The sequence below is a fragment of the Rana temporaria genome, chromosome 1 (assembly GCF_905171775.1).
Source record: "Rana temporaria chromosome 1, aRanTem1.1, whole genome shotgun sequence".
Classification (NCBI taxonomy): domain Eukaryota; kingdom Metazoa; phylum Chordata; class Amphibia; order Anura; family Ranidae; genus Rana; species Rana temporaria.
In genome coordinates this window covers 587,644,027-587,656,535 of record NC_053489.1, presented here as the reverse complement: position 1 = coordinate 587,656,535, position 12,509 = coordinate 587,644,027, and the positions used below count along the sequence as shown (strand labels likewise).

General features: G+C 40.6%; 2 protein-coding genes across 7 annotated transcripts in view; both read right to left on the bottom strand.

Annotated features, from left to right (window-relative positions):
- Positions 1-12,509, bottom strand: part of APBB2 (amyloid beta precursor protein binding family B member 2) — a 478,208-nt gene that overhangs the window by 128,503 nt on the left and 337,196 nt on the right. For all 6 annotated transcript variants that reach the window (XM_040335050.1, XM_040335048.1, XM_040335053.1 and 3 more), the window contains one exon: positions 12,093-12,220. In XM_040335050.1, the coding sequence (XP_040190984.1) occupies positions 12,093-12,220 (128 nt within the window). The remainder of the gene's footprint in view (positions 1-12,092; positions 12,221-12,509) is intronic.
- Positions 5,299-5,982, bottom strand: LOC120924035 (protein CutA homolog). Its single transcript, XM_040335057.1, has one exon. The coding sequence runs from the start codon at positions 5,948-5,950 to the stop codon at positions 5,564-5,566; it is 387 nt and encodes a 128-aa protein (XP_040190991.1). The 5' UTR covers positions 5,951-5,982; the 3' UTR covers positions 5,299-5,563.

Here is a 12,509-nt window from a genome sequence, read left to right as displayed (position 1 = left end):
AGTATATAAAAAAGATGCCATTAGTTCCTGTCCCCAGACACACACACACAAACTCTAAAGCATTTATTTTTTTCAAAAAGAAGCTACCCAACGTTCCAATATTTTTGAACTATATGAGAAAAACCAGGACCCAGAGCTGCAAAGTAAAGCTAACCACTTAAGCTAGCCATAAATGGATCAAAATGCGGCTGGTTCAGCAGGGACTTGCCAAGTTTCAATCCATGTAAACAAGTCAATCCATTGATTTTCTCTTTGATCATTGTATTCTGATGGTGGGGAAGTGCCTTTTGGTGCAAGGTCCATTTTAATGTGTTCAAGTAGATAAGACGAGATTAAAAAGTAACAATCCACCATTAAAAATATGTATGAATTGTTAAAGTGTAACTCCAACCAAAACCTTTCTTAGTTTGGATAGAAGGAGAAAAAGGTTAGATCTTCCAAATATTTTTATTTCTATCTCTGACTCTCTTAGGAACATTTCCTCTTACTTCCGGTCCCTGTGACAACATTGTAAAAGTCTACTTCATATCTGGAACATATGTCTTTTATGAAAAGGACTTCTTTCCAAAGGCACACCACAGCTGCATGATACAAAGACTGTTTATTTAATGGAAGATCCCAAGAAAAAACTTGGGATGAGCCACCAGATTTGGGCTGCAAATGATGTTTACTAAAGCAAAGAGGCTAAATGATTGGTTTGGAGTGTAAGCACAGAGGTCTGGATCATTGCCTTGGCTACAAAAATCTATTATGACCTAACCAGGAAGTCTGACAAATGTTCCTTAGGTCATCATTGAATTCCAATTTATGTAATAGAAGAGAAAGTCTTACTGAAATGTGTCAGCTTACTCACAAGGAGAATCATGGAAGACATGGATTCGGGATAAGTGAAAAGCATAAAATGTGCCTTGATTGCAACTGTCTAGCTAAATGGAGCAATTTTACTTAGCTAAAGAACCTGTAATCTGTAGTCTATTGGAGTCTCCTTGAAGCAGCATATGGTCATGATTGCTGAAGCCATGCAGTCAATAAATAATTAACATTGCTATTCATTTTCAGTGTTTCATTATTGTTAGGTGAAGCAGAAACACTAGAATCAGAGGGTCATGGTGGCCACTGGGGAGGTGTAGAGGATACAAACCGGGAATCCAGGTAAACTGCTGACCTATATCTCAGAAGGTCCCATTTCTCCAGCAGTGTCTGGAAATAATGAGTTTTATTTTTACAGTGTTTCCTATGACCTTGGACAGAGATCCATCTATATCACTGTTTTTCTTACTCTGGCTTTTCCTACTTTGGCTAACCACCACAGATATATTCACTGTGCATCGTTGTAATACTGGCTCCTACTACTATTGCTTTTAGTATAGTTTATTGTTATTAATATTTAGTATAGTGTCAATATATTGAGTGTTTAAGCTGAACTCAAGGCATATATGAAATGCACAACAATCATGTGCAAATCACTGCAACAGAGCAGGTAAATGTAGCACCCATCTCCCAATGAGTGGGTGTTATATGTTAAAATTATAGTTTGTCTGAGCAATAATATGGCTCAGAAAGATTGTATTTAAATTGTGGTTCTGTTTCAGTACAGCTGGGTTTCACGGTTTCCACTTGACAGTAGGTGTCACTGTCACCACTGGTCAAGGTTGGAAATGCAACAGGTTGAATGTATTGGGTACTCCTTTTTCAGAAGTGGCTCAGAGGGAGTGGACAACCCGCTGTGCATTCTGGGAGAGGGTACTTAAGGGGCAGACACCATTTTGTGGGGTCGGTTTTGCCTGATCCGGACCAGAGGGCCCTCCTGGCCTCAGGGATGTATTGGCGGTTCCCGCCTCGGGGCCATGTTGGCCAGAGGCTCCATTACCGAGATGTAGGCCCAGGAGCTTCTGGGGCCTACTGATCCAGGGATGACCCTTGCCTGCTGGAAGGGACAGAGCAATTGAGGACTCAATTGGAGGATGCATCCGGATCAACACTTACCTCACAGTGCTGCCAGAAGTTAACCCATAAAATGGTTACACAAGTCTGTGGCAGACTGTTGAACCAGTTCTATTTCACCAAGTCTGTGGCAGAGACTATCTTTTGATCGAGCTTTGCACCGGCTGCTAGGCCGGTGAGAGTAAGCCTATCCGGTGGTCGCTGAGTCCAGTGTGGAGACAGTTGTTCCTCTGGACCTAGGAGAATATTTGTGATTTGCAAGTAAGATACCTGAATCTCCCCTAACCCTCCATCCCTCTTTTCTGAAGTTGCCTTAATAAAAACCCTCTTGTCAGGAGGGAGAAAAAGAGACTGGATGTTTGGCGCAGACATTTCTTTCATTAACCACCTCTTCAAGGAGAACCCCTGAGACGAGTTCAAGGAACAGTAAGGTAACGGCAGGCCCAAATCTAAACCAGCAGCTCCTTCAGGGGTAGTGCTACATAAGTATAACATGTTTATTATTTAAAAAAAAATGAGACTTTATAATCACTTTAATTTGCTTTCCAAAGCACCAGCATCTGACCTAACAGGCATTCTCCCCTTAATCAGAAAGGAAAATAGGGCATCGGCAATCATATTTAGTATGGCAGCAAGAAGAAGAGGGGGGGGGGGTAATTGGAGTTCCCATGGCCTCATGATGGACAACACCTGGATGAAAATGTAAATATGGAGCAGGTAGACTGTGCCTTTTACCTTTTAGGCTGCGTACACACGATCAGTCCATCCGATGAACCGATGAAGCTGACTGATGGTCTGATGTGCCTACACACCGTCAGTTAAAAAAACAATCGAGTTCAACGCGGTGACGTAAAACACAACGATGTGCAGAGAAAAATGAAGTTCAATGCTTCCAAGCATGCGCTGACTTGATTCTGAGAATGCACAGGTTTTTAACCGATGCTTTTGCGTACTAACCATTGGTTTTGACCTATCGGTCAATTTTGAAAAAGTTCTTTTTTTTGGGCCGAAGGATAACTGACCGATGGCGCCCACACACGGTCGGTTTGGACCGATGAAACGGACCTTCAGTCCGTTTTCATTGGTTTAGACTGATCGTGTGTACAGGGCTTTAAGCTTTAGCCTGGATAACTTAAACGCATTTCTAAATATAGGTTATATAAAAATAAGAAAATAATTCACACTTTACATTAAAATCACATGTTTATCCATGTATTTCAAGTGAGTTTAGGAATAAATATTAAAAAAAATTGCCATTACTACAGAAGCAGCTCAGGCCAAGAGACGGAAAAAACATACACAAGGGATTGTGACTGAATGGACAGCTAATGGGTTAAACTAACTCCCAGCACTGAAAACACTGTCTGACCTACTTTTATTCTGAGCTACAATCTCCTCACATAGGGTTGAGACTAGACATTTCAACCCAAGAAAGTCAATTTAAAAATAAATAAGTCATACGGCTCAAACATATATTTTAAATATTAATTTGATGGATACATATTTTGTTGCCATTGGGCATTTTGTGTACTTTAATTTATTTATTTTAGAACTTAATATGAAAAAGTGCTATAATCTAAGATTTTTTTTTCTAGAAAAGTGTTTCTAGGGGAGGTTTCTAAACATGTAAACTGCTCCCAGTCCTGAAGCTTTAACAAACGAGTTTGCTCTTACTATCAGACACTACCCCTACTTTCACAGCAAAATTTCCATAAGAATCATTTAACCAATAACTTTCGTTAGATGATTTTAAATGTTGTTTTAAGAATCCCAATTTTTTCTTTATCCTCCTTTCCAAAAAAAATGTCAGTAGCCGTGTGACCTTCTGCCTATGTAAACATCAGATTGCTCAGATTACGTGTTAACATGATGTGGGGACATTCAGTGTATAATATATAGGTCACTCAGTGGGGATTACCCTTTTCACAGCAAAAGTGGGGTAAAACATTATTTTCAATATTTTTATCAATGTTGTGGATATAAGTAGGGGAAGAGGGTTGGAGGAAGACGAAGGTGGTGAGGGAGGATAGCCCAAGATTGTGGCACAGTGTGTTCTGTTATAACATATTTTAAATGCCAAGTAAACGTTGATTGTAGTTTGAAGGAAGAACATTTTCCACCCATGGTAACCATTTTTTCAAAGTTGACAAGGGTATTGCTCAGTAAGTTTATTACCCCAGCCCCAACTTTTTGAGGGTTTAGGGTAAAGGATTGCTACAAAGGGTGTGGAGTTACCCTGGTTCCATGGCATTTAGACTGTGCCTAATCCACAGGTTAGTCTGTCTATTCATAATCTTGATTCAAGACTGTCTGACTTCTGGCTGTTCATGCCCTAGATTACTCCCAGAATTATTTGGAATTTAATTGCAGTCATCTTGTCCATGCTTATCCTGTTTATGGCCTGTTATCTCTGTTATTGTCAGCAATGTTTCTTTCAATCTGTCTGGAACTTGGAGTCTGTTAGGATCAGTTTGTCTGTGCCTGATCTAACAATCAGCCTACTGACTCTGATCTGTCTTCTCTCCACCATAGGTCCTACCTTTTAGTCAGCTGCAACCAATAGTAGTACAGTGGGTCCACCAAACTCAGTGACATTGATGCAAGCAACACTCAAAATCCAGTACATCAATTTGATTTGATGGACTGAAAAACATTTTGTTATCAGTTTGCATACTTGTAATTCCAGCCTTCCTGAGAAAAGGTGAGTGTAAACAGTCCAACATTTTTAAGCAGGGATCCCAATTCAAGCGTTCCTTGATGACCTCTCTAGGTGATGAGAGTGACCACCTTTGGGTGTCGAAGGTACTTGTTATCAAGAATGGAGATTTTGCAACTTGTTGCAAAATCAATACGTGATTGGGGGCAGGAGCTTTCACTTTTTGGTGGGAAGAAGTAATAAACGTACAAACTACCAGGCATGCACAACATCAGTTTAGTAATGTAGGAAGTCCCAGGACTCATTCTTAGGGGGATATCTGTCTATCTTTGGGCAGTCTAAGTTCTTAGAAAACTTAGTTCTGTCCAAAAAAACAGGCTAGCTACTTCTTGGTCTACTTGAATCTGGTCTACTTTCTTCTGAAGCTCGGCATTCTAGCCCATTAAAAGTCAAGATTTTGTAATATAGCCAAGACAGTTTCTCTGAATGGCTTTACATTTTCTTTTTTTTTTTTTTTTTTTTTATTTGTAATGGTAAACACTTTAATATAATTCTGACATCTGATGACATCATTCCTTAAAGGGTCAGTCCAGCCAAAAAGTGATATTTGTATTTTTGGTAGATGCTGAGGAGTTAAACTTTCTGATTTTTTCTTAAATCTAAGTTAGTGTGATCTCTGAGTTCCTTGGTCTGCTTACCTGCTGTGCCCATCACTAGCGGCTCTCACCCTCCATGCTGGATTTTATATTCATTTCATATTATAGTGAATGTAACAGGAGGAGCTAAAAACACACACAACTCCAAGAAACAGAGCCAGGAACCATGGCAGAAAGAATTGATGCATTCGAGACTTATAAGAAGTCAGGGGTTGAATTGGCCCACAAAGCTCCGCCTCCAGCCATCACTTCGGGGAGGACTGACCCTTTTAGATCATCGAACAGTGACGGTGGAGATATCAAAGTCTCATTTTGGCACAGCATCTTCAACCCATGAGAGGTACGGAGGGTTCCCCTGGTCTATGGGGACGCTGATCACCTCACACACTTCATATGGATGGACAGACCTGACATATTCCGTTAGAGATGGAACTTTGGATGACCTGGTCTTAATCATCAGTAAGACCTCACTGTCCTCCTCGATCTTCCCTTTCCATTCATATATGGAGGTGATCTGTGGTATAATGTTCACACAGGCTGCCAGCTTCTTCTCCACCAGACCCCTGGCAATGTCTTTGGCCACTTTGTCATTAGGACAAGTGACATAAGCAGCAGAGAGGGATCCAGACGCATAGGCCTCGGTGGCCATTGAGAATGCTCGCAATCCTATAAGCCTCAGCAGAACAGGAGACATACACACCACGACAGCCTCGGACCAGAAGCGCTCCTTCTTACTCCCCTCCTTTTGCCACAACCAACATGGCGCCCGGCGGCGGTGTTAATGGCTTTACATTTTCACCAACACTGGTCTTTGCAAACTTGACTTTCTTCTACTAGAGATGAAAGAGTAATTTGCTAAATGATTTGCTTGGGAGGAAAAATGTTAAATAAAAGAAAGACACTGATAGTAACAGCAACATAACAGAGGTATGTAAAAACAGGCTACAAAACCACAGGCTGCCTAATTTCAGCTTTTATGTAGCCTATAAAGAGGAAATTAGCTGTGGAGGTCATGTGAAGATCATATAATATCTGATAGAATCATCTTTGACTAGCCAAAGAAGCCTCATCTGTAGGTAAGCCAGGAGACACGTGACAAAATTAAACTTTCATCAGCAGTTCCCTGTGTGTCATCAATCTTTCATTATGGCATGCCTTAGAAAATCATTTTATCTGATGCTCCTAAGAAAGCTTTTATCTTCTAAATCCTGACCAAATGCACAGAGACAAGCTAAACTGCCACTAAAAGGCTTCTAATTCACATTACCCTTATCAGCGTAAATTAATTATATCACCTGCAAATTACATGCTTCCAAAAGCTAAGATGCATATCTGCGTTTCACTTAATTACAGATTGCGAAGTTAGAAAACTCTGTGATACTGTTTATTATTTCCTCAAAGTGTCAAGTCTTTAGGGAGAGACCAACTGGCTGATAAAAGTAAAAAGTCTTGGCACCATTCTAAATCCGTAGCACTATGTTCAAACCCTGGTATCTGCATTTAAAGTCTTAACTAATAAAAATAAAAAAGAAGCTGTGAAAGTATGTGAAAGTACTATAACATTATTTTCTAAAACCAAATCACATGATCTGGCTGCACTGCTTCCTATTTCAAAAGATGCATCCAAAGCAAAAGGATCCCATTCAGAGCCTACTGTGGGTAACTTGATGCAAACCTGTGAATCTGGAAGGAGACTTCCTCTGAAAAGTACTCAGTAATTACTGAGCTACTATGCTATAATTCAGCCGTTGTGGGTGGGGGGAGAGGTGGAGATGTGCTAAATCTCCAGCACACGCTAAAGGATAGACTGGAATCAGAATTAGAAGTGGTAAAATCACCAGGTGCAGAGCTTTCTCTACCAAGTGTGACAGATATAGAAAGCCTGCAAGTGAGTCAAAGTGCCAGCATCTCCCAAAGGCCTCCCAGTGTTTATGACATGTTCCAGTTTAACTGAATACAGGTTTGGGCATTTAACCCTGCTACATGGGGTTTTGATGTTTATCTGATGGCGGATGGCACAGGTTACCCATTCCACCTACTGCTGGCAGCCTATCAAACACTATGAGAGTATGACAGCTGCTGCGGCTGAACAGGGCTGAACAGTGCACTCAGTGGTACTTATGGTTAGGTCGGTAGGAAGTTAACGCTTTATACACAATCTGCGCTCAGTCAAAACTAGAGTCCACCACTCACAAGTTCCCCTAAATTTTGAAGAACCAGCTGAAATTAACCATGTGGTTTTTCTGAGTTTATGTCAACTTATGTGGGGTGGACTACCTTCTGATCCCTATGTTTTTTGGAGCTGTGATGTTGCTTTGATATGTTATATTCTGAATAAAGTTTGTAAAATTTTTGACCTCACAAGAGTGGTGTCAATCTTCTTGTTTTCTCTGGATTATTTGTACTTGTGGGGCGGACTGGCACCCGAGTGCATATTGGAGAGATTGACATGTACTGGACCAGCCTGGAGCACGGTATACAACACATTTTTCTCTATTAGGTCAGTAGGTATCCAGGGATGAATGCCTGGAAAGCAGACTGCTTGTGTTCTGGACAATCATCCCTGTGTGCATACTGCCTTAGACATTTGTATCCCACTCACTTTCCCCTGCTTTAACTGCATTTAGTCGTGTTTTGGTGCATTTAGAGTGTCTAATCAGATCCTGGAAGTTTGACAATACGAGTATGAATGAGGCCTAGGTAAAAGCTTGAGCTGGTGTTAAATATTTGTGAAAAAAAATAATTGTATGAAACGTTTTTTCAAAAAGAATGAAAATAGTTTTGCTCGAATGCCCCGTAAACCTGATCATCATGTAAATAGACTGGCGCAAGACATACCGGATCGGCTTGTCAGGCTCTAGTGGTCATCGACAAAATGGTGGCTGTCTGCACACAGATACTGACTCTCTGTTACATAAAATGTGAATAAGATGGGTAAAAGAGGCCTCCACAATAAGCCCTGAAAATACCAAAATGCATCCGAGGAGTTCTCTACAGGTGGAGAACAGGAGCTAAAGCCATATTTTACCCATCTCTTTCATATTAATGTATCAGGGAGTATATGTCTGTTTGCAGATGGCCACCATTTTGTTGAGACTTTTTAAAAATACATATACATCCTAATAATTATAGCTGTATTTATAAAATTCCATTTGCGAAATACCCATTTTTTTTTTAATGGATTACCCAGTTTTAATGCATGGTTAGCTAGATATTCTAGTTAGCTAGATATTCAGAACAAGAAAAGTTCTGTTCATCAGCTGCTGACAAGCCATTCTGACATTGTCTGCTATGACATACTTCATCTTGCAAAATCCATTGTCAGCATTGTGCCATATTCCATTTGTTCCATCCAAATATGTTCCGTACAGTCACATTCCTGTATCATTTTTATTCTTTGTCTTGCACTGACAAACATCTCAGTGCACAGAAAATACATCACACACAATGAAGTATGAATGCCATGGATGTGAAATCTACAGCTTCTCTGCAAACATTTATCTGAGAGAATGCAGAAGCTGCAGTTGCTTTAATCCAGTGTCACACATCTTGACAGACTGCAACAATTACATTGTTTTCTACAAAGTAGTTTTCAAGGTCCAGGAGTGTGAAATCATAATTTTTAATGCATTAACTACATGGTATTTTAATGGTTCTTCCTTGAATACATTACCTTGAGAGAAATAAGTAAACCATTTCTACACTGTGTGGAGAGAAGAACATAACCAAAAGAAAGAGGGGAAACTCAAAAGGTGCCCATTCAGGGTAAAGAATGTGTGCGGTTTAATAATAAAATCCAGGGCTGCAATAAAATCAATTTCATTCTTGCACTGACCCCTCCCCATAGTCTCCATCCACTGCTTATCCTAGATAACAGAGGTGCCAGAGCTGATGTAGATGCCACTCTCAGTAGTGTAGTCATGGATTTAGGTTTTTTTGATGTACTGTATCTGTATGTCACTTTGGGCATACTATATTTTAGCATTAAACTGCAATGGTCTCCTAACCAATATAAAAGGACACAAGTCACCTAAAATATCTTCCTTCTGTCCACAATTGTTCCTCTTCTATGTGCCTTCTGTTCTTCCCCTTTGCTCCCCTTCTCTGGTTTTCTATGTGTCACATAAACCTCCATGACCCTTCCAGGGTACTCTAGTTGTTACACCCCCTCAGCTGGGTTTTTCTAATAGTAAAGGCACCTGGTTCCCCCCAGAGTAGAGGGTTACAAGGGTTAGGGATGTCATCTAACGCCACAGTGCATTTATCTCACAATATTGTTTAATTGGTGGCACTTACAGGAGTTCTGCCCATGCTTCCCTCAATACTTATTTTCCAAAAAATCTGTAACTGCTGTTTTTCACTTTATTGAAAATGTATCTCAGTGATGTCTATGGTCCCTGCAATGTACATCTCATTTTATGTCTGATGTTATTATTAAGCACTGAATAAAAAATAAATAAAAGAAATGACACCAGTCAACCAATTTTCATAAAACCAAACCAGAAGTCCTCCAACAATTACAATAAAAGGTTAAGTCCACCTACAATTTACATCTCTATTCAAATGAATAATGTGAGCTGAATCACCCCTTGTCATAGTAATGTCTGCCCATTCTGTGTTTCCAACTCTTCCCTCTATTGTAACCACTGCTAAATCACGAGAGAGAGCAATACTTTACCAGTTGCACTCATTGCAATCTAGAACTAGGTAAAAATGCAGTGAAGTTCACTTGTAGTAAATGTAACAGGTATGCAGTTTGTGCACACAAATCTTTAAAAAATACAAGAAGTCAATGAAGACCGAGTTGGTTTTCAGTTAACTGACCCTTCAAAATAAACAAAGCATGGCTATTTCAGCCAACGCATTATTTCAACTTCATCAGGCTAGGGCAACTCATTAAAGGAAATGATGAAGCCAGGTGCTCTTATGCAACATGAAAGGAAGGCACTCAGAAGCATAATGAAAGAACAGGGACAGCAAGTGGTAAATCAAAGATTTGCATTGCATCTGACAGAGATGATGTAAGGTATTCCACAGACAGCGCCATAGCTACTATCAAAGGAACTTTATTCACAATGACAGCATGAGAGTAGATAAAAGCAGTGGCCTTTGGGGACCAACACAGTAAGTCCTAAAAAAAATAATGATAGACACAGCAGTTTCTTTACTTGTAAATGATTTCTAGGTACTGTGCATTACAAAACTGTCTCACTGCAGGACACTCCCTGAAAGATCATACAGAATACAGGTGAAGCTAGAACAAATAACTGCAACCAGCGTTTGTCAGTTAATGGCAACAAGCTTTATTGTTCAGAGACAAGCTTCAGATCTTTTTTTCCCATAAAGTAATTTGCAGTTTTTACAGACACTTTTTTGTTTCTGTGCTAAATGGCTTTCCCAGTTTGAAAAAGCATATCTGAATACTCATTATGTAATAATGCTCTCCATTAGGGGTTCTATATCTTGGGTTACCACACAACCTACAACAGGTCTCTTTGCCCTCAGCAGCTAAATGGAGCATTAGGGAAGCAAAGCAAGAGGTAACCAAATTAAACCCATTCCTTTAGGTTTCCTTTAAGCGTGCCATAATGGCTGCTCTACCAGTTGTAAAGGGGGCTATTATTAGTGCGTGGAATTAATAAAGGTTGCCAGGTACCCAATAAGTATTTATGATGTTATCCTGATTAATAGTTACAACCGTGGTTCTTGTAGCCTCTTGGATAATGGACAGCCCTGACAGCTTTATTATAGTGTTTTGTAGCCAGGCAACCAGGTGCATTTTTTACCCTCTGGAGCCCAGCAGTGGGTGATGCCCTAATGGCCCACATGATTCCTCTGCTCTTCACATGGCCCACACTGGCTCTTTTCCCTATATAAGCCCCACAAGGCAACTCAGCTCATCTGACCCTGCACCAGTAGCTAGGGACTCACACCCTCCAGGGAAAGTTCCATTTGTTTGTCGCGTATTATCATAATGTCCAGGCAGGTGCATATTCTTTACTGAATGAATCGACAATCAGAGTTCTGTTATTTTGGCCACTCTGCATATGGAAGCACAGTAAACACAGTGAAACATAACACAAACGCTGTTACAAGACAGTCCATAAAGTAACAGAATTTACTGAGCAAGACCTGTGTCCAGGCATCCTTAAGCATGGGGCATGTCGTAATCTTGGCACAGATGCCTAAACTCTAACACTGGGATCCCCAAACAGTGGCCCGTGGATCCCTTTGATGTGGCCCGCGACCTCCTGCTCTGGAATGGCTGTTTGGCAAGCCCAGGTCGCCGATCCACCAACCCAGAGTATCAGTGTTGTGAATGAAGCTATCGGTAGAGGAAGCAAGTGGCCACGGAGCAGAAACGCATAAACCGATGCTTCCTGTATAGCGCCAGCTTATTACCTCTGGGTTTGGTGTGCCTTCAGAAAGTGCACTACACTTGCAGGATATAATCAAAGTCTATTGCAAAGTGCAGCTTAAACGCAGGAAAGCCACTGGTGTACTGTGCTTCACCCTCAGTGTGGGTAAACTGCAGTACATCAGTGTGAAAGCAGCCTTAAACCTCGTTTACACAATCTGTCTGACCCAATCGGACCCTTCATTCACCCCTATGGAGCAACAGATGTAAGCTGACTTGAGGGCCTATAGAGTAGAGCAAGTTGTGTCCGTGCAGAGTGCACATGGACATATTATTCACCGACTCCGCTCATTGTGGCCCGCGACTAGTTACTTAAGTGGCCCTTGCTTTTCAAAAGGCTGGGCACTTCTGCTCTAATGTATACATGTACAACACATCAACTAAACATTAAAAATGTCTTAATTGCAAGTCCACTCACCTTCCATTATCTCGGCCCACTCCCCATACTCGGATGCTTACAATTGGCTGTGAATGTAAGAGTGTGCGGTCCATAGGGTCTACTAGATTTAGCATGTCATTCTCCAAAATAAGATACATATCTTTTCCCTGTAATGAGACAAAAAGGTAGAGAGAGCAAGAGGCAGCTGTTATTATACCTCGGCAGAACAAGTAACCATGTACTATTGGAGTAATATACTGTATATGTTACATAGTAGCCATCACTTACTGAGTGGTCAGCTGTGGGGAATTTCCAGAAATCTAGCATTTTAATTTCCAATAATAAGTGAAAACGAATTTTGCACTGACTCACAATATTTTAGATGGCTAGGGTTACACTACAAAAGCAGTGACATTTTACAGTTACTTGCAGCAAAACCTATATCAATCAATAACT